The sequence below is a fragment of the Halyomorpha halys genome, unplaced genomic scaffold (genome assembly GCF_000696795.3).
Source record: "Halyomorpha halys isolate HHAL.00 unplaced genomic scaffold, Hhal_1.1 Scaffold385.1, whole genome shotgun sequence".
In the NCBI taxonomy this organism is placed as follows: domain Eukaryota; kingdom Metazoa; phylum Arthropoda; class Insecta; order Hemiptera; family Pentatomidae; genus Halyomorpha; species Halyomorpha halys.
Window position 1 is genome coordinate 75,995 of NW_027112337.1, and position 22,461 is coordinate 98,455.

Genomic DNA, 22,461 nt, shown 5'->3' on the forward strand with positions numbered 1-22,461 from the left:
CTCCTTGGTGTTTTCCTATGCCAAGTTCTTAAAATCAAAAAACCTAGCTATATCCTATATCTCCTCACTCTTCGTTCATCCATCCACTCATTAAACACCAGATCCCAACCAATTAATTTATATATGCCTTCCTATAGAACCATCTTCTTTAGCAAATCCTTCATCGTACGTGCAGCCTCCTTCTGGAATTCTCTTTCCATCTCCATTCGTCAATCCTCATCCATTCTTTCCTTTAAACAACACCTATTCCTCCACTTATTGTATAACCAAACCTCCACATCATTGAAATCAAATAAATAGGCATATATTCATTAACATTATAAACTGTAGTAAAGCCAATATACCAATGTAATTTCATTCTACTATCTGAAAATTTGTAAATGCTTGCCAGATAAAAATATTAATATGATGTATATGAACCATGTATGTATTTATTATTAGGGGACATATGTCCCAGAATAAAATTATTTTTTCATTCCATTTCATTGAATGCTAAGGGCTGAGGTTGATGGAATTGTCAGTGACCAAAGTCACTTACTAGGTACCTTCTCAAAGGTATTAATCGTTCCTTCTACTGACTGCTCTGTTGATTAATGCTTTCCTGACTTACCCAGTTTATTGGCTTCTTCCTTTAAACATATATTAAGTCAACTAGGTATGCACTGTAGCATCAGTGTCCATCCACAATCTACAATAATACAACCATACAGGAAAAATGTAAAATTATTTGAGTAATCCAATAGCAGTCACTGAGAGTTTTCTCCAGGGCGATATATTAAGCTCCTATTCTCTCCATTTATTGCAGATATCGATGCTGTTTTTTTATCAGAGAAATGGGATGCATAGGAAGAGAATATCTTCATACAATTAAATTATGATCCAATAAAATTATTTATGTGGATGATCTAGTCTTGATTGGGGACGCTGGGACTGATGTGTAATCAAAACTAAATATTTTTAATAGATACTATATATCAAACTCTTTAGCAGTAAATATCTGAAAAACAAAATTGTTTTACTCCAGATACAATATACAAGCCATATACTATAAGCAACTACTGTTTTTACAATGGAATACCCCACATTTTATGATAAGATTAGAAGTTGCATCCATTCCTTTGGGATATCATGTTTTACAGCAATCGTTGTCCAGGTTAATAAAAATACTCAATATGTATTGTACTCACTTTGCCAAACAATTTTTTTTAAAGTTGCTGCAACTGAATGGTAATAACCGGTTGAGTTTGCTGTATAATTGAATAACACTATGGAGGAAACTTCTGGAGGGCTTTGTTATGTTTGTCTTGATATTATTTGATGATCCAATCAGTATTAAAATCAAAAGAGGGTGATATTGAAAGGATGCAGGAATTCTTCAAGTGTAAAAATCTCTCATAATTACGGTAATCAACCTATAACCCATGGTAAGGTAGGATTTTCATTAAACCGGATGTTCCCCAGAACAACCTATTGATCAGCTGCCTCATAGCTTACCTAAAAATTATTGCCCAATTGAGACTTTTGGGAAAATATGCAATCACTCTTAGTGTCGTTTCAAGCATATATATTTTGGATCTGTTAAAGTCTTACCCAACCTTAAATGGAATGGCAATGGAGGATTGCTATATTTTTTTTTAAGGAACCTGATACATGCCCAAGCTGAATTATCTTAGTACAAATAATTCTGGCAGTACCCACTGAATGGTCATTTATATATGCATATCAAGTTTAGCTGTATTGTGTATTATTAATTTATATAAATACATTTTGATTTATTATTCTCTTTTTATATGTAATAACTATTTGTATATGTAATTCATTTACTGTACTGGTGACCTCTGAACACTGGTGAAGTTATATATTGATTTTTTTTGTTGGTTAACCCAAAAGTAAATCAATTCATTAATATATATATATATATGTGTGTATTTTAAATTATTTTTATTTCTGCCCAGGAGCATACAGTTTGGCAAAATCAACAGTTTTGGGAAGGAGCTTTCTATCAAGATGTTCAAAAAGAAATTAAAGCATTATATATTCAAGTAATTATAATTGTTTCATTTAGTTATCACATATTTTTATTTAGTTACTTTTTTATTTATTTATTTTTGTTCTTTATTAATTTATGAAAATTGGTTGGGTTTGGTTTTATTTTTATTTTTTCTTGAGCTGAATAGGGAGTCCTCGTTCTTATTTTAGGTTTCGTTCCTGAGACAATGACTCAAGTTGAATCGGGCTTAAGTCAATGCCTGTTCATCAAAAATGTGTATACATACATTTAGCCGTATTCTGTAACCTTTAGTTTATCTATCAAATCTTTTATATAATGTGGACTCAATTTCAAGAACTACATTTTTCATTCCAATTTTTTTAATGGCTTAGTTTGATAAAAAAAAAATATCATTTTTGTCAAAGATGCTGGTAATAATTAGTTAACAATGTAACTTTGAAATTATTTAAAACGAGGCAATGTAAAATGGGGACTGCCTCTATATATGTTTTTTTCTTATATTTCTCTCACTAACATCTGGGGGATGTTTCTTTTTCTTTCTGATTTTCTGTTATTTTACTTTATTCATAATGGTTACTATGGTGTACTGTAGCCCCCTTCCCCATAGAACTGAGTGTTCAGAATCCTAGATAGTTTATTCTCAATGATTACGAGGTTAATAAAAGATTGATCTCTTCCTTCTCTATTTTCTGCCTGACTCTTGTTTTGTCAGGCATTATGCTTGTGTATTGTTTTAAACAGCACTGGTAAGTTTAGAAACTTGTGCCAAGGAACAGAAAAAGATAACAATTTAACCAGTTTACTTTTCTGATGTCCATGGGAAAACTATGAAACTTAGTCTATAACCATTTACCAAAGTATTGTGGTTAGTATACATTATAAAATTTCTGCTATTCTATGTGTAATGTATTGTGAAAATTTTGGGAAAAAATCTATTATTTACAAAAGAAGTATTAGAAAATAAAAAAAATTCTTATATCACTCCTTTCTACCAGCTGAACATGAGGAGGATCATGACCATGTCTTCTACAATGAATAACTTATGTTTTTTGTAAAAATAATAAAATAGTTGTTTGAAAAGAAGTGGCTATAAAAATATAATTGATTTAATACAGTACAAAAAATAATAAAAATATATTTTTTAATTATTCTACTTATATGTGTGGCTGTTAATTTTTGTGTTTATCAGCATTGCCCTGCTGTATGAATTTTATAGGGGATAAAATATCTTTGAAAAAGCAAAAATACATCTTTCTAAAAAGTTGAGGAAGTTGCATTTATATAATTTTTTTTTTTAATTTTTTAGGACTCAATGTGGAAAGGCCGTGGTCAGGAACCATCTGCTTTGGAAATAGCAGCAGAGCAAATGCACATATATCCTGCATTGAGTATTGGTAAGATTATATTTTAACTTAAAAGGAAAAAATAGAAGTTTATTATTTATCTATATAGAATTGAAGAAAAATGGTCCAAGTGTTAGTAAAAAAAATTATTTAAAAAAAAAAATTGATTCACTTTGTAAGTCTTCATTAGTGTTTTTGTATAGTCAGCTGCTATTTATACTGTCGTTTGGAATGCTAGGATAATCACTGAAGGCAATTATCCAAAAATAAATTAATTAATTAAGATAGAGTCCTGCAAAACTATTATTATTATTGAATTCCTCCTTAAAGGCTTTTTGTGTTTACCAGTTTACTAATCAAATATCTTTATATTTATAAAATATTGTCACTATTGAAAATATATAATATAATAAGGGGTGGTATTTGGTAATATAATAGTATATAAAATATATCAAGGAACAAAGTATTTATTTATATTTCAGTGTGATAAAATGAAATTATAAAATAATTGAATGATCCAGATAAATATGGTTTGCTATAACATATTGATTACATTATAGATTATTACCTATTATATTTAAATAGGTCATATCAATTGGGATGATGCATGTCATGGTGTGTCTTCGCCGTGGGTGTTGTCGTAGCTGTGGGTGTCATCTTAGATGTGAAGTTCCATTTCTGAAGAGCCCTCTAGCTCCCTTCGCTCAGTCTTTTTACTTCTGATCAGATCCCCCTATCATTCATAGAGGCGTTACCTTTTCTGCATCTTATTTCCTATTGGCTATCATTAGCTACTCCAAAGAAGAATACGTTACAAGAGGCTACAAATGTTGTGTACAAACTATAATTGACCTGCCTACCGACAAAGCCAGCAGGCGATACCTGTTTTTATAGATTTTCTGGGAAGGGTCCCTTCTACATGTATCCATTAACCAGCTGCGAAAAGTGTCCCTGTGTTGACAGATATCCTACTCGGAACAGATATCAGATATCGGCACATATAGCAAAGACTTTAATTATATCACAAGGTTATTATATATCAAAGCAAACAGACAAATCTAAGATCTATAATATCTTATCTATACAAGTATCTATATTTTTATAAAAATAAAATCTGGTGGGCCGGACCCCAGCTACCTACTCTAGCTCTACCTCCCCCTTTTGTTGGCCTGCTTTTTTGTGAAGGCTGAGTCTATACTAACTTGTAGCATTCTGTATATGTGGATTTTAATTTTTCTGCTATCATTGCTTAAGTTGTAAAACTGTATAAAAATTAACTTAATTGAAAAATAAAGTGATTGAATGAATAGAAAAAATTAGTAAAAAGGCTCGATAGTATAGTGTGAATGACAGACATAAATACAATTGTATAATAGCTTTCCTGGAAAGAATCATATCTGTCATAAGTGAAAATTTTATGCATTTACTAGAAAACTGCTTTAACAAATATGTTTCATTATTCTGTAATAATTTTTCTTCAGTTTCTTCCAACCCTTCTTAAGGGTGATATTCATTAGATATTTTAAAAGGGAAAATAAGTAATAAAAGTTTTCCATCTGTTAAAATTTCTCAATAACAGCATGCAGATACGCTGGAAATAAAAAATAAAGTCATGAAATAAAGTGACAGAAGTTTATTGGGAAAAAAATACTAAGAACAATAAAACCCACCCACTCAACATGGAACCAACCAACATTTTTTTTTTCCAAATTGATCAGATTGATTATTTTTTTAATTCTTAAAAAATTGTAAAACTTGCTTATTTATTACAATTTTACTTAATGTTGGTTGGTTCCTTATTGCATTTATAGATCCAGTTACTGTAGGACACCTTACTCTAAAATCTATAGAAATTAAACTATCCCAGTTTTTATCTCAATTATATTTTTAATTATTTTTCCTTGAACAAAGATTTTTTTTTTTAATATTTCATGTTTATGTTATCACTTGTTCTTGTATTACTTTTATTTGATATTTGTTCATTAATATATCAATTTGTCTAGCATGTATTCCTTTCATAATTTTACTTTGTTCTATTTTTTTCCAAGTTTTATTTATAGTAGGTGGTCTGACAACTATTTTATTTGATTAAATTTTTAAATAATTAATGCCCCTCAGAAAAACAACATGAATTAGCTGCTAGTGAAGAGTCTACTGTGTATAGTCAAGTTATTCATTTTGCAAATCGGATGGTGTACTTAATAGTTCCTGTTGATGTGGTCAGTCGGCAAACAAAGCTTCAATCATGGGATCAACATTCTCACTCAAATGCAACTAACAGGTATACAAATTTCAATATTTTTTACTTTGTATCAGGTTCTAATGTTATTATATTTTTTCTATTTCATAAAAAAATCATAAACTGCCACACTTTCCAGTTGCTTCTATAGATTACTGCTATCATGCAATTAAAAACTACAACTTTGACTAATTCTCTATTAGATATTAATTGGATTCCTGATAACATTAAGTTTACAAATGCCTAAAGTTCAAATCACTCTTTTAGAAAGGTCAGTAATGATCCTTTAGCTATCACATCATCGGTTCAAAGGGTCTGGAAGTTACTTCATCTAAATTAAACTATTTATGCTCTAACACTTAGTGAAACAATGCTATGCATATAATATAAAGAAATGACAATGAACAGTTGAAGGCAATAACTTATATAACCACAAATTTTGATTTAACTTTAGTTTATATTTATCGTTTATTTGCCCCCGCTCAGCGGAGTAGGGGTGAGTTAGAGCAAAAGATATAGTTGCGAAAGGGAAAAAAATATAAATCGCTCCTTTTGCACCACATTATTTTTCCTTGGAAATAATGAAAACCCCGAAATAATGACCCCAATATGCCCACAACATAACTACAGTATACCCCTGTATAAACAATTATCGAACTATGACTGCTGGCAAATACCTTTATACGTAGATAAACAACAAATCTAGGGATAATACCTAACCCACCTGTGAAATTATCACAATATTAAGTGAACAACACAAAAAAATAATAAGTAAACTAACAAGTAGAAAGCCGTGTATACGCATAAGAAAGAACAGCTGAATCGTATGAACACAAGTTTAATAATAAAAAGAAATATAATATATAGTACCCAGCAGTTACCAACCTGCACTCTACGCCACAACCCCTGATGAAGACCTGAAACTCAGGTCGAAACGTCGGCATAAAATAAATAAATATGGTTTTGTTTATTTATGTTGTTCATTGCTGACCGCACCCCCCGACAAACTTCTCCAAGAAAAAAAAAGAAATATATGTATACAAAATGGAAAAGGAAAAAAAAAGAAGAATATCTTATCAATTAAAAATACAAAACAATAAAACAAGCAAAACATATAGGTTGATTTTACCTTAACTTAAATGCCCTAGCTTAACCTGATTAACTAAATTTCACTCTTACACATACAAAAAAAAAAAAGGAACATGAAATGAAAATTATAAAATAAAAAAAAAAGGTTTAGTTCGTACCCCACATAGGCCTTGGGTGTACTCCTGCCAGAACACTGGACTGTCTGATATCTCCTTTTCGGCTACCATCTCACCTTCCTCAGAAGTATGAAGATGACCCCTGCCGACTCGCATAATCCAGAACACACTGCAGAAAGTTGTAGTCCACATCTGTTTTTCTTGGCCTCCAGCCAGTCACTGCCACACTATCTCCCCCACCCTCACGGCTCCCCTACTGTGCATCACCCACTTATCTATGTATATATCGCCAGTGTTTAATTTATCCATTACAACCATAACACCTTCTTACATATTTGTCTGACATACCAATAAATTATAGTACATATTCATCTATCATATCAATAATGACTGTATGGTGTTTAATAATATCAGTCTTGAAAAAAAAAGGAGACACAATAAACCCTATGAATCTGTAAATTTTACTATCTTAATTCTTTACATTTAATACTAGATTTTTTTTATTGGAACTCTTTATAGTTGCATGTTTTGTGTACAGTTTTAGAAAAAGAGGCAAAATAGACTTCCATAAATAAAAAGATTTCAGCCATTGTTAAGGATTTTATTCCCTTCTTCAAAGCTAAAATTACAAAATACAAATAAGTTATTAGTTTTGTGTGTATAAGTTATATTTTCAGATACAGATGTGTTTGCCTCATTATTTTTTAAAATATTTATATTAAAAGAAAACTATTGAAGATATTGTCAGAACTCAAAGTAGACATGACTTTTGGTGGTCGATTGTTAACACATATGATCAATGTTTCCAATGCTTATCTCTACCCTGGGATTTGAAGTTGCTGGCATGCCTACTTACAGTTGTGGTGGGTGATAAGATGGTTTTTCTAGTTAGTATATTTGAAAAAGTATGAAAACCAAAAACAATGAGAAAAAAAACTTAATGGCTGCTGTAATTGCTCAAGGAAGCAATATTTTCCTACAAACTGGTTGCAATCTTATACAAAATTGATCAAAGATTCTGAAAATGGCATCAAAAGTTGAAAAATGTGCAGTTTAGAAAATTGAATTTTGAAGGAAAAAACTTGGTGTTCTTGAAAAATGCTTTTAAAATCACATCTTTACAGAAAATTGAAAGATGAAGTTGGTGGCACTTCAATACATTTTTGATAAACTATCCCACTCTTAATTACTCAGATTTCCTCTTAGAACGCCCTGTTTACAGCAGAGTACCAATAATTTGAACTAGATGTGACCAAACCCTGTCCTTATCACCAGAAGTCTGGATTAGACAGAATTTGCTGAGTAATCCATGTGAAAAATATTGAAATATTAAATAATTTTTGAAATATGTAGAAAATACAAGATCAAGAATGATTGTTTATTTAATATTTATTGTTTATTTTCCGGCCGAGGCTCCTATTGGAGTTCTATAACTGCTAATCATGGTTGGGGGTCAAGTTTTTCATTTTGTGGGACCGCCACTCAATGAAAAAAGTCAATGTCGTAGGCTGAATTTGAACCGGCACCACCAGCAATCTCAAATTGGTAAGAAAGGGCATAACTGAGTTACGGGCACCCCTTACACCTATGTTATATTTACTAATCATTAGCAATATATTTTAATTTTTTTCTGCGACAATTATTTTAAAACTTTTACTTTTCATAAATCTGGGTCACTTTAAATAATTAGTTGGTTATTTAATAAAACAGTGGCTTACTTTAATTTATTCTATTTTTATTGTTAGCATCTTTTGTTTGATGATTATTTTTTTAATTTTGGTTAACAATTTTGTATTATTTTACAGGTCAAGTGTTGCTGAAAGTGGTGATAGTGGTGGTTCGGAATCTGGATTTGAAGAAGCTGAAGGGTTTTTAAGCAGTAACACTGAAACAAATGATATTATAAGGATCGTTACACGTTTTGTTGACCGTGTTAGTACTGAGGGAGGTGTAATTAGTGAACATGTGAAATGTCTTCACCAAATGATTCCTGGAGTGGTTCATATGCATATTGAAACATTAGAAGCAGTTCATAGAGAGTCAAAAAGGCTTCCTCCAATTCAAAAGGTTCCCAATATATATTTTTATTATATACCAATTTTTTTTTTTTTTTTTTATGAATGAGTTTTTAATTTGCTACAAGTTGGTTATGACAAATGATTTTGAGTACATAAACAGATAATTATGAACCATTGTTACCCTTGAGCTAAGAATCAAAATAAAAAAATAATTTTGAGAGATATAATTGTACTATACCATTTACAATACCTAATACCCTCAAATAAAAATAAGGTTGATTACAGTGTGTACACCATTTGTACCACCTTATATTTGAAACCCATTTTGAGATTATCATATGAGTTTTTTTTTATGCTATTAAAAATTGCTAAAAAAATCACTGTGTAAACTTTGGTCAAACCCTTGCTGAAAATTTAACCAAATGTTAAAATTGTAAGAGTGACTGCCATACCTATGACCGTGTTTTTGTGGAATATAGGTCATTGGATTAGATATCTAAACAATCTAATGGTGAAATCAATTATCTAGTTTTTGCCACTACATCAGTTTTACAGTAGGCACGTATATCACTTTCTTTCGTCTTAGGTACAAGAGCATATTTGGGTTCCAAATAAATAAAAGATGATGTTTATAAGATTTATCCTTAAAAGCAGATCAAATGTGAGGGCTGTTACAGGGTTTGTTCTGTACACATTTTTAAATAATAACTTTGAGATCAGAAAGCACGATGTTCTTATTACCCTCAATGAAGTTTTTAGTTGAGGGATTCTGTTTTTTTTAGCTTTTGGTCAAATATTATCAACAGTTTAACTTGGATTTAAAAAAATAATCAGAATGCTGCCTTTTTTATTATATATATCTTCAAAAATATTTTAAAAAAGCATTAATAAAATTCCATTCTTTGTCTCTTTTGTGGGAATAGAAATGGCGAGATGAGAAAACTCCAGCATACTTATTTAGCTTCCAGTAAGGGGAGTTTCAGTTGCTCAATATGAACGGTTCTCCGTTTCTTTGGTTCCTTGACACTTTCTATGGTTACTATGTTGACTCATTGCCCCTGTTGGAACCCATTCAACGATAGACGATTGTCCCGATTCCAACTTCACCCATAATATCTTGGACTCTTGTGTTTTACGTTATAATGTGTTGGACTCTTGTCCCCTGTCTTTTTTAGTGCCAGCCCATTAGTGACAATATCCTCCCCATTAATCGCTGTATTCCTCTAATCTCTCTTGGGCACCGAAGCACACAGAGAGAACTCTGTGACCGTATGAATAGAGTGGTTATAGGCTGCCATCTCTCTCACTGTGGTTTCGTCCGGCTCCAGGTCCTTATCGAGTTGATAAACTTACAAATGATTGCTCAATGTGCTGTGAAGACTCTTTATGCCCCCCTGCTGTTAGGATGTCCTGGGGGTATTTAAATGCCATGCCACCGCCAACACCTTCATTTCTTCCCAAATATTCGCGTTATCGAACTTGCGGTCTCCATCCGAAGATATTCATCCCATAAAATTGAAACCATACTTGTTGCACGCCTAGCACTGCCTCTGCTGATCTATATCTAATCTGATGGGCCATAGTGACCTTGCTGAATAGTTCAATTACTAAATGATATGTGCGACCTAGTTTGGACGTGTCCTTAAATGTGAGACAAATTTGATCTTTCTTAACCCCAGGTGTCGACCAAATAGTGATGACTGAGCTTCTCCCGTATTTCGCAAAATCAATTTTCATTAGCCCAAAAGTTCTGATCTCACAGATGATCTTGTGTGATTTCTCATTGATTATTTCTTTGATTTCTTCCATCTCTGTTGGTTTGTCACCATTCGAGCTTTCCTCTTTGGGAAATACTTCACGAAGTTCTTGCTCTGAGTTTCTTCCTCGCCTGGTGTTCACTCATGTAAAAATTGTCGTAAATCTCTAGATGTTTGTCCCTGGTTGTCTTCTATCACATTAATGGTTATCGCATGCGTATCACATTTTTTTTATCCGGTTTGTACTGAATCTCTATATTGTATTGGCTAAGGAGCTCCTTCCAGTGGGTCACCCTAGCTGAGGACTCTTTCAACTTCCCTATCCATTGAAGTGGCTTGTGGTCTGTATGTATTCTAACTGCAGGTACGAACTGCCAGTAGTAATTGAGGACTCCCAACAGGCTCCGAATTCCTTTTATGTCTTTCGGCGATGTCATTCTCTGGATAGCTTCAACCTTTTGTTTGTCGGCCTTTACTCCTTGTCTTCAAATGGTGTGCCCCAAGAAATTAATTTGGGCCCTGTCCTAATATGGATTTCTCTGACGACTACCTTAGCCCGAAATGCCTAACACGTTCGAACACACTACACAGGTGATTTACATGCTCCTTCTTGGTTTTACTGAAAATCAAGAGGTCGTCCATATATACTTGGCACATGGACTTGTCTAACTCTCTTAAAAATTTCTCCTTCAGTCGATGAAATGTAATGGGCGCTTTCTTCAAACTAAAAGGCATTCTGGTGAACTCGTAGTGCCCACACTCATACTTAAATGCCGTCTTATGACGGTCTTAGGGGTACATCTGGATCTGCAGATCAAGTGTGCTAAATATGGTGGCCCCTCCCAATCTATCTAGAATATCTTCCAGTCGTAAAGGATATTTCTCATCTACGGTGTTGTTGTTAAGTTTACGGTAGTTGATTACCTCTTAATATTTCTCTAGTTTCCCCTGACGCGCTCTTTTTCCACACTGCCCGTAAGGCAATGTACTATTGACAATGATGCCCTGTTTTTTCAAATTGTCGATTTCTACCCTAATGTGATAACAGAGTGCATATGGGTACCTTCTCTTCTTGACATACGTTACACACTCTGGTTTTAATGAGATCTCATACACTGTCTGCTCTGTTGTTCCTAGTACATCCCCCTCCAAAAAAATAAATCCACCTATTCCTCAGTTATAATATTCCTCCAATCCTCTACATTATTAATTGCACCAACTTGCTTTTAATTGCCTTCTCTTCCCTTCTCAGAAGCTGACAATTAGATTTCTTACCTCCTATTCTCACCCTCCATTTACCTATGTTATTCATGATTTGTGATCTAATTTTGCCTAATAGATCACCTCACCCCCTATAAAATTACCTGGTATTCCTGGGGCATCGTTCCTACTACATGAACCCTTAACATTTTTCCTCCATATATCCCTCCTTAACGCCTCTGATGTCTCCGAAGTTTCGCTAGAGGTTTCACGTGGTCTGTGTTCTACTCTTCTGTGGCAAACCCTCTGAGTGTTTACCTCCATTGGTTCTCCTGGACTGAACTCTCTCCACTGGTACATGTATGGACACTGATTTGCTATATGCCCCTGAATCCCACACTCAAAGCATTTAGTGAGGGGGCATTAAGCCACTAGGTGTCCTACTTTCCCATATACATGGTACCTCCTATCTTCTCTCCTACCTTGGTTTCTAGCCTTGTTCTGGTTTGTTCTTTTTTCTTGAGGTATGCCTCTATCTCCCTCCTTTCCGTTGTTCTTTCCTGCCCTCTCTGTTCTCTTCTCTTCCATGTCCCTATGGTCCTGGGGCGTGCATACGACACTCTATTCCAATTTCCCTCATCAACATCCATCCTCAACTCCTCATCCCTAGCGCTCACATATATCATTTCCTATATGCACTCAGCAAATGTATGCTCGCGCAGCAGGCCTTCTTTCTCACTTGTTTCTTTGGCCAACTGGACCTTGAGTATTGCGTCCAGGAAACTCATCCGCCACTGCATTATCTCGGCTCTGTGGGTCTCCCTCATTTTCTCGGTTATCAGATTGAATTTTCCCAACAGAACCGCTGCATACTGCCCATTGCTCTGGATGTACTTCTTCTTCTCCAGGAACATATAAAATATGTCTTCTTCAGGAGTCCACCTTCCTCCGCCATATGCCTTCTTCAGTTGTTCCTTCACCACTGGCCATGCAGTCTCTTCATCAGCCTGAATCTGAGATTCTGATGAGGCTTTCATCTAACCTTGTTTTTTTTTGTTTATTTGACATAGCCACTCATTATTTTAAATATGTAACAGTAGTAAAGAATTAGAAAATAAAGAAATTAACTGAAATAGAAAAGATGCATATAAACAAATTAGAAATGAAATGAAACGGAATTATTGTTATTTTATCACATTACATGATGAAATATTGTTTTCTTATTTGAGATTTATTACCTTGTAAGATGTTTTGAAAAAATATGAACTTTAGTCCCTTAGAAATAGATTGATAGTTGCTTGGGAGTCATACAGACAATAGTTGTTTCGATTCTTAATATTTAATTGATACTTCTCGCCACATTTGCCAACTACCATTAATTTTGTTTGTATACCCAATAATCCACTTTCCATTGTAACTACTTAACACACATTCTCCTTAAATATTTGGTCCTCCTTAAATCCACTTAGTATTATTATTTATGACGAGTTGAAAAATAGTATAATTTATGTTCAAATAACTCGTGATTATAATAGATAGAATATAATGAATTAGATGTGTTGAAACTCCTATGCAAGTCCTCTACTTTAAAAAAGTGGGGAAGGACATTTAGATCATCTCTTGTAAGATACATTAAAACTTAAGCAATTTTTTTTTAATTTTTCTTGAATGTATTTTTGTAAATAAATCATTTAATGTTAATTAGGCATATCAGTGTCAATAACATTTTACTGTAATGAAAATTAATTTGAGCTCTCGATTAGAAGAAAGGTTTATTTCTAACTGAGCTGAAATCCAATGAGGAGCTATTATAATTTCTTCCTACAATGACATTCTTATACATTAAAATTATACCTAACCCCTGCAAATTTTACTGAGACTACTTTTAAGCATATTTTACTCTATTATAGGATGTAATATAATGTAATATATTCCTATGTAGGGTTCAAAATCCTTGATTGAAAGGGTTAGCACTAATCCTATAATTTATTGTGGTTACTCCTGAAACCCATTATATGAATGAGATTGGTGATAATTTAAATTTAGATTGCGCCTCAGATATCTCAGATAAAAATTCCATCATGAAAGCCTTGCAAACTTTTGAAAACTTGGCATCTTGAATTTGGCCAAAAGGCTGACTTGAGTTGAGTAAAATTGATACCAAGTTCTGAAACAGGTTTTACTTTTGTGTGGTTGGTAATTATACTGTGGTTTCTGGTGGCAATATCAATGAAATCAATGAGTTATGTTTTTTCCTCTTTTATATGGACTAATACTTAATAATTGTTCTGTGCATTGCTCTTAAAAAATATTAAAGGAAACTTAATATTTTTTCTGTAAAGTTTTGTGTATATACCTTTTTTAAATTATTGAAGTGAAGAAAAATTAATTCATTTAAATAATGTGGTTATACAAATTTTTTAGACTATATGTATATAACAAGATTTCAAAATAGAAATTAATAAAAATGACAAATATGAAGATGCAATAGTACATGAATATGGGATAATATCCCGAAACGTACAAGTACAAAATATAGAGTTGTTTATATTCTAATTGGAAGCTTTCTTCACCTCAACAATTAAAAAAATTAATATAATCAACTTCCTAAAAAGAAAATCCAGACTATTTATATACCAATTAGCTTGTACATATTAATTATACACAATATTATTACATCTGATAAATAATTCAATTTTATTTGAATTTTTTAGGCAAAGATGGTAATACCAACACTAATTTCTGGAGAAGAAGTTTTGTGTGAGGGTATCAGGGTTCATTTATTATGTGATGGGAGAGAAGAAACTTATAACCAAACACTTGGCATACCACCTTTATTTCCAGCCGAGGGTGCCATCTTTATTTCAAATTACAGAGTTATATTCAAAGGGACACCTTCTGATCCATTAGGTATGTTTGTTTTTGTTTTTTCTGATAATTTCAATATTTTAATATATCCTGTTTAATCGAATCACTAAGTTTTTATTTGCACAGTACCTAATTTTCAGTCCTTATTGCCCCTTCAATCTTCGTATATCTTGTAATTTATACCTTTACTTCATTATTAGTTCTTACAACTTTTAACTTTTTGCACATTTCTTCAAAAACTCTTTTGTATTATTGTTTCTTCAGCCAAACTCTTCATCGGATAAATAAAGACATTCTATACCTTGTTTGATCTGAAACTAGTTACTCTTTAATCCTTTAAAAAACCTGTAAATTTATGATTTCTGTTCATATTTGCCTTTGCTAGTGAGTCCCTACTGGTGTGATTTGATTAAAATCAGTCCAATGTGCCAAATAAATTATTCTTTCACTTTTTGTAAATAGTGAAAGTCAATGAAAAACAGTAGAGTTTATTGAGAAAAAATAACAATTATGAGAAAAACAAGTGATGATTATAATCATCAATTTGATCTATAATTTTGTTAAAGAATTTACAAAAGTTTTAATGGAAGTATAATTATTGTTTTGTATTAATTCGTTCACAAGTATGTAAGGTAATAAGTATAAGTTACAACTGATAATAATTATATGGAAATATAAAAAAAAAAATTGATGTAATCATATAATTTATAACTATAAAACTTTTGTCCCTGAAGGGGCAAGTAAAGGAGAGAAAATGGTTGTTCCTCATAATCATTTGGTGATGGGTGATGATCGCTGTATCATGTGCCCAGTCCAAGGGTGCTGCCCTGTTCTCTTTGTGTCTTGTTCTTGATTTCTATGAGGTTGGGGTGGTGTCACATTAACCATTCTAGTGGTTCTTCCAATGAACACTGGCCTGCATAAGGAAGGTGTGTTTTATGGTCATACAAGTGACCAGGCTGTCAAGACATGCGACGAGTGCCTATGACATCATGTTATAACATACAATTCACACTGTCTTGATTTCGCATTGAGGGGGCACCAAAGTAGGACTGAATACATTTACAAAATCACCTCAATCTTCTGGTAGAGACTTCGACTGTGTTTAGCCAATTTTCTGGTATCACATCAAATAAAGTCTTTGACAATATGGTGAGATCTAAATATTTATTCTCAGACAATGAATCGCACAAAAAAAAAAAATTTTTCACAAGTTCGTACATATTTTCACTTGCCGATCTACAACAACAACTCCAAAGTAACCTCCTCTCCATCTATCTCTTCCTCAGTGTTGCCATCTCAACTAGTTAAAAGATTTTTAAAGATAACTTTTGTTTGTTTATCATTAAATATTTATTATTATCTTATATTTTTATGGGGGGGAGGGTGTGAATTAAATCAATTTATTGCTCATTCATTGGGTTTTCTAAGTTGCTAATTTCTAATTTACTATCAAAATTTCGTTCAAGCTTTAGTATTTCAGATTAACTGTTAGGCAAAATTCTTTGGCATAGGTATCTGTTAATTGGTTTTAATTCCATTTTTTTCATTGAGTTTTTGATCAACCAGGCGCATTTTGAATTACCATAACAGTTGGCATTTTTTTGGTATCAGCATCATTTAATTGGTTTCCAAGAATGCTATTCCTGAACTTTTATCAAATTTATGCATGTGAATTTCAATGTACTGTCATTTTTAAAGTTTTCTTTGATTTAGGTTTCATTCCGTAGGTTTTTGATGATTCTGATTCTGGTTTTTGAATTGGATTCATGATCAAGTATCAATGTATTTAGAATTGGTATTAAAGTTGAACTTTTTTTTGGAATAAGCATCATTTGTTGGAATTTCAAGGACATTATTTCTGGGTTGACTATTGAATTGTCATTTCAATTTACTGTTACTGTTGGAGTTTCATTTGATATACAAATCAATTATTAGGATGTTAATTGTAATTACAATCATTTGACCTTTTGTTCAATAATAATTGAAGTTAATAGTAATAACTATACTAACGTACACAAAGTTTTAGAAGGGTTTAGGGCTGTCCAAACTGCATGGAATTGTACGAACCAGACCCATAAACAATTTAGAACTGGAGGTATAAAATAAAAGTTTTGAGAAATTTTTATTTATTTGAAAATACTTTTTCTCTCAGCCTTTTTTATAAAATCTACAAAGAAAAGAAAATACTTAAGAATCCTAAATATAATATTATAATCCCAACATATATGAAAACGATAGTGAAGTCCACAGCTACAAATAGACGTACCAATCTTCTGTGATTATTACAATTAGAACCAAAATATTTTGCTAAATAAATAATTTTATAATTGGTATAGATGTTTCAAGTGCTAGTATTCAATATATTAGAAATCAGATAAATAAATTTAAGTGCATACTTAGCAAAGCAAGTCCCTATTAATGGTAAGGTAAGTTCTTTTCTTTCAAAACGAATTCTTGTGTTTATCTTCATTTTACATATTTCTTGAATAAATGTTTTAAAATGCTTTTGTTTTAACTTTTTTGCTCCATACTAGTGCATGGAACGTATATTACCAATTAAATTAACTAAAGTTATTTTGCAAAATATTTTTTTCTGATCATGTTTAGAAGATTACTATTTGTAGTAGTTGCTTTCACCATTACTTGTTTTGTTGGGATTATAATATTATATTCATGATCCTTAGGTATTTTCTTTTCTTTTTAGATTTTATAGAAAAATCTCTATAACATTTTAACTATTTTTCTTCCACCAAACTAAATGCATTCTCTGTTTTTCTTAAAAAAAGTATTTTTTGTAAACATTTATTTATATATGTATATTTTTTTATAGCCTGCGAACAAATTATTGTTCGTTCTTTCCCTGTAACTTCATTAACTAAAGAAAAGAAAATTACTGTTCAGCATCAGCTTGATCAGTGGTTACCAGAAGGACTTCAATTAAGATCTTGTACTTTTCAAGTAAGAAATTTATTATTATTATTTTTTTAAAATCCTTATAAGAAATAATGTGACAGCCCGTTACCGAGCCTGGGTCTCCTCTAGTAGCTTTCGCCAGGTCGTCCTTTCTTCTGCTGCAACTCTCCAGTTTCGGGTTCCCAGAAGGACCCGGGCATTTATTGATATAGCATCCGACCTTCTCATTTTCAGCCTCACTACTCTTCTTTTTCTATGTAATTGTTCGGATAAGACCTTATTTGGGATTTCATCACTGTACATCCTCGCCACATGATCCACACATTGGAGTCTATCCAACCTTATAAACTTGATAACATCATTGTTTCTTCCTTCTTCTCCATACATTGCCCTCTCTAACAGGTCAAAATATTTTTCTCAGAATTGACCTCTCGAAGACCAAGAGTCTTGCTTCATCAGCTTTAGTGAAGATCCAAGCCTCGGATCCGTATGTGACAATGGGACATACAAGTGATTTATAGAGATTTACCTTGGTCCCATTAGAGAACAACCCGATTCTAAAATGTCTTGTCAGGCCAAAGCACCATTGGCTGGCAGCAGCAATCCTGCTAATCTCCTGAAAGATATTTTTTCAGTTTTCACTTCAGTTCCCAGGTATATGAAACGGCTCACCCTTCGAATTTGAATAAACCTGTATCAAATGTTGCAGTTCCTTGTCCACATCCTCCAGTTCTCAAGTATTTCGTCTTTTTCTCATTAAATACAAGCCCTAGTTTTCTTACAGTATCCTTCAGAGCAAGGAATGATTCACTCAGGCTTTGTTCCGATCGGGCAATAATATCGAAATCTTTGGCATACCCTTGTAACTGAATTAGTGGTAAAGGAGTCTGATGCGAACAACGCATTTTGAATCTGTCATAGTCATCTTCACCATTCTTATGAGTTTTTTCGGATCGTTCATTTCTTCTAGGGCCTGGTAGAGTTCTGGATGGGTTTCACTGTCATAGGTGGATCCACGAAAAAATGATGAGTGGCAGTCCCATGTTCTTTACATTTCTCTAGTATCATTCTTAGAATGAATATTTGGTCTGTTGTGGACCTTCCTCTTCTGAACCCTGCCTGGTTTTTACCCTGTTCTCTTTCAGCTTGTGGAACAAGTGAATATTGTATCACTTGTTATATCGAAGAGAATATTGGAGATCACTTTGTATGCACACGAAAGGAGAACAATACCACGGTAGTTGTTGCATCCCAGTCGATCTCCTTTTTTTATGAAGTGGGCAGACTATACCTTTTGTCCATTCGTTGGGCATTCTCTCTTCTTCCCAGATGATGAGAATCAGGTTATGAATCTCCTTTCTGAGACCATTTTCACCATATCGAAGAAGTTCTGCTTGAATCCTGTTCAAGCCCGGGGCCTTGTTATTTTTCGGCTTCATGATAGCTGCCTCAACTTCATTATCATCTGAAGGCTTAACATCCCTGTGTAGTGCATTTGGTCCTCTGAATGCCCTAACTCCTATAAGTTGTGATCTATGACACAATCTTATCAGGATATGGTCTATTTGGTTGCTCACTACTCCGTTGGGTGACCTCTGTGTATCCTCTTACTCTGGAACATGGTGCTTCCGACTACCAACCCATGAGAGTTGGATAAATTAATGGATCTCAGGCCATTTTCATTTGAAGTTTCATGAAGGCTATGGGCTCCAGTAGTCAGGTAGAATGCTACTTCTTGGCTGACCTAAGCATAAAGGTCCTCCATACTATCTTTACATCATGACTAGGACAGTTCCCTTTTGCCTTCCCTAGTTTGTCATAGAATGAGTCCTTTTCATCCTCTGAAGATACCTCCATTGGAGCATGGCAATTAATAACAGAGTAATTTTGGAACCTTCCCTTTAAACGAACGTAGCACATATGAGGAGTAACATATGGGTGTAAACTTAATTAGAAAATTAAATTAAAATTTTTTAAGTATACAGTTACTTTAAAGAATCTTTATTTTTTTTTAGATACTAATAAATGAAAAAGGCTTAGTGAATCTGGATTGGTTTTGGATTCTATTCGATTTCAATTTAAGCGTAGGGTTTGTTGATCTGTTTTCAACAAATTCTGGTCTTGGTAAACTCAGAAACTTTTAACCATGAATGATAAGCCTCAGATATCTTTAAAAATATGATAAATCGGATAATTTTATGTCAAATTTATTCGGTTACTTTATGCAAGAAATTGATATAGTAAAAAACAAATGAGAAAGATGATCGGGTTGTTATTGGGATAATCTAAAACCTTTTTAGTTCCTCAAATAGTAGTTTATAACAAATAATTCTATAAAGAAAAATAATAATTGTTCATGCATGTTTAGATCTTAGTTAAGGGTCATATTCTAATCTATAGTGTACATTGTTAATTAAATACCGAATGAACATCTTACATTAAATTGGCATATTAGCAGTTGTATTTTTTTTATTATAAACAAATTATTTTTCTAATATCATTTTGTTCATATTAATTAGTTCAATTTTATTTGCCTTATAGCTGATAAAAGTAGCTTTTGATGATGAAGTATCTCCAGAAAGTATAGAAAGTCTGAGAAAAACTATTTGCAAAGTTCGACATCCTCCTCATATTTTTCATCACTTTGCTTTCTCTGGCCATATTTCAGTACCACAAACACCAATGGAGAAAAATAAAGCTAAAAATGCTACTTTGAAGTAAGATATTAAGATTTAATGTCAACATTTTTGGGTTAAATTTTTATACAACTTGACTCCATGTTTAGGGGATTTGCCAAAAAAACATTGATCAAAACGGCAAGAAAGGCTGGGTTCAAACAGAAGACCACATCTAAAAGACAAAAATATGTTCTAAACATGTCTGCTACTGATAAATATCTAACCACTCCAGGTCATATGACTCTTCCATTGAGTCATGATGACATACCAAGTAAGATTTTGTACATTCTCTATCTCTCTATCTTTTTTACTTCCTTTATTATAATGTAAATATATGTATTTTTTTTTTCAGTACTTGTTGATGAAGTCACTAAAGGAAGTATTGAAAGAGTTGCTGAAAGAAGTTATGTCAGAGATTGGGTTCGATTAGGGCTTGTACATTCCTCTCCTTCTTCTCCAACATCTTTAACTCATAAAGAGCAATTTTGTATATCCACAGTCAATGCCAAATATATTCTTTCAAGAACGTAAGTTCAAAGTATGAGTTTATATTTATAATTCATATTACATGACTTGTTTTTGAATATATCATTTTCTTCATTATTCAAATATATCATTTTCTGCATAAGTGAGGAACTAAATATATTTATTGACCAAACACATAATGAAGAACCTTGAGCATAATAGATTGGACAGTTTGGCTAAATGAAGCCTTTCTCTTCTACATAATCAGACAGTTGACTTGTCTGATAGTTGCCATCTTAATTTTTTTTTTTTTTTACATTATTGCAATTGAATGGACTAATTTGTAAGTTAGTTGTTATTTTAAAGCAAATAAAAAATAGCTCTACAATTATGTATTTGTTTTTTCATTTATTTATTTTTGTCAAAGCATCATGAGTAATTACTTAACTATATTTTTTAGCTTATTTTTTTAAATATATATATATATAAAACTACGATTCTATGATTTTATTACAACTGCATTTTGTAATAACATCATCATCATTATCATCACAGGCACTACACGGGTCTTTACCACATCAAGACAATGCTTCCATTTCTGTCTGTCTTGCACAAAGGTCTGCCAAGCTCTTGCTCCCAGAAATGTCAATGCATCGGCTTCAATCTTATCTGCCCATTTGATCTTGGCCCTTTTTTTTATTCTTTTTTTTTCCCCTCATACTGTGAATTACTTTATTTTATTTTATTTCTGGAGTATAATTTTTAAAAATATATAAGACAATATTTGGTTTACAGAACATTTATATTTATCTGTTAATTTTTCAGTTATCCTGCTTTACTTGTGATGCCTAGTTCAATAAATGATGACAGTATAAGACGATTCTCGCGATGTTATAGACATGGACGTGTTCCTGCAATTACATGGAGACATAGTCGTACTAAAGCCTTATTGCTACGTGGAGCCTCATATCATGGCAAAAGTGTGATGAGCATGTTGAAAACTAATCATCCTCACCAACCAGGTTGATATCTATTAATGCATTCAAGTTCATGTTGTATATTTGCTTTAAATTGGTAAACTAGTTAAAACTATTATTATCATACCTACAAAATTATTTATATTTTTGTTGAAGAATTTGTTTTCAAGTCTATTAGCTCCCCATCACCATGGCATTTTAAGGGAGGTCCACCTTGTGTCAAATAAAGTAGTAAGTTTTTTTTATTTATCCTGTTTGTGATTGTACCGATATGAAGTTTACCCAAGTTTCCAACCTTGGCTGCACTCCAGATCAGTGTCATATAGCCAAATAATTGTGAAAATTTGCCATTTCTTCAGTGTTTTGCTATCAAGAAGCAATTTTTCAGCAAATAAAATTATACGTTTTTGAACAAAATTTATGATCAAATTGTAAGCCCAATTATTGTAAAAGTAAATCCAATTATTTCCAAAATATAGTTAAACAAAGTTTCCATGTTGGCCAATTTTTGCAGTTTTTCATGTTTTACCATTGGCCTTATATCCGATAATCTTTAGAAATGGTTCAGTGAAATAAGTATTTCGTAAATTTAGCATTGAAGCTCAGAAAAAAACATTAACCAGTAAAAAGAACTACTGTGTACACTGTTGAGTAGAAGTCAGTGCAAGCAAATCTATTAAAATCAGTTGAAAAAAGGTTACAAAAGGTCGTCAATGTAAATATAGGAATGAGGTGTAGATAGTTGACCGTAGATTAATGATTGGAGAACTTTGTCGGGGTCGGG

At 32.5% G+C, this 22,461-nt stretch overlaps 1 protein-coding gene across 1 annotated transcript in view; it reads left to right on the forward strand.

Moving 5' to 3' along the window:
- Positions 1 to 22,461, forward strand: part of Sbf (SET domain binding factor) — a gene marked incomplete in the record, with an annotated part of 132,070 nt that overhangs the window by 59,161 nt on the left and 50,448 nt on the right. The window contains 10 exon segments of the mRNA XM_067050252.1: positions 1,956 to 2,042; positions 3,318 to 3,405; positions 5,473 to 5,635; positions 8,604 to 8,865; positions 14,488 to 14,683; positions 17,475 to 17,602; positions 20,099 to 20,274; positions 20,343 to 20,506; positions 20,588 to 20,762; positions 21,526 to 21,722. Of these exon segments, the coding sequence (XP_066906353.1) occupies positions 1,956 to 2,042; positions 3,318 to 3,405; positions 5,473 to 5,635; positions 8,604 to 8,865; positions 14,488 to 14,683; positions 17,475 to 17,602; positions 20,099 to 20,274; positions 20,343 to 20,506; positions 20,588 to 20,762; positions 21,526 to 21,722 (1,636 nt within the window).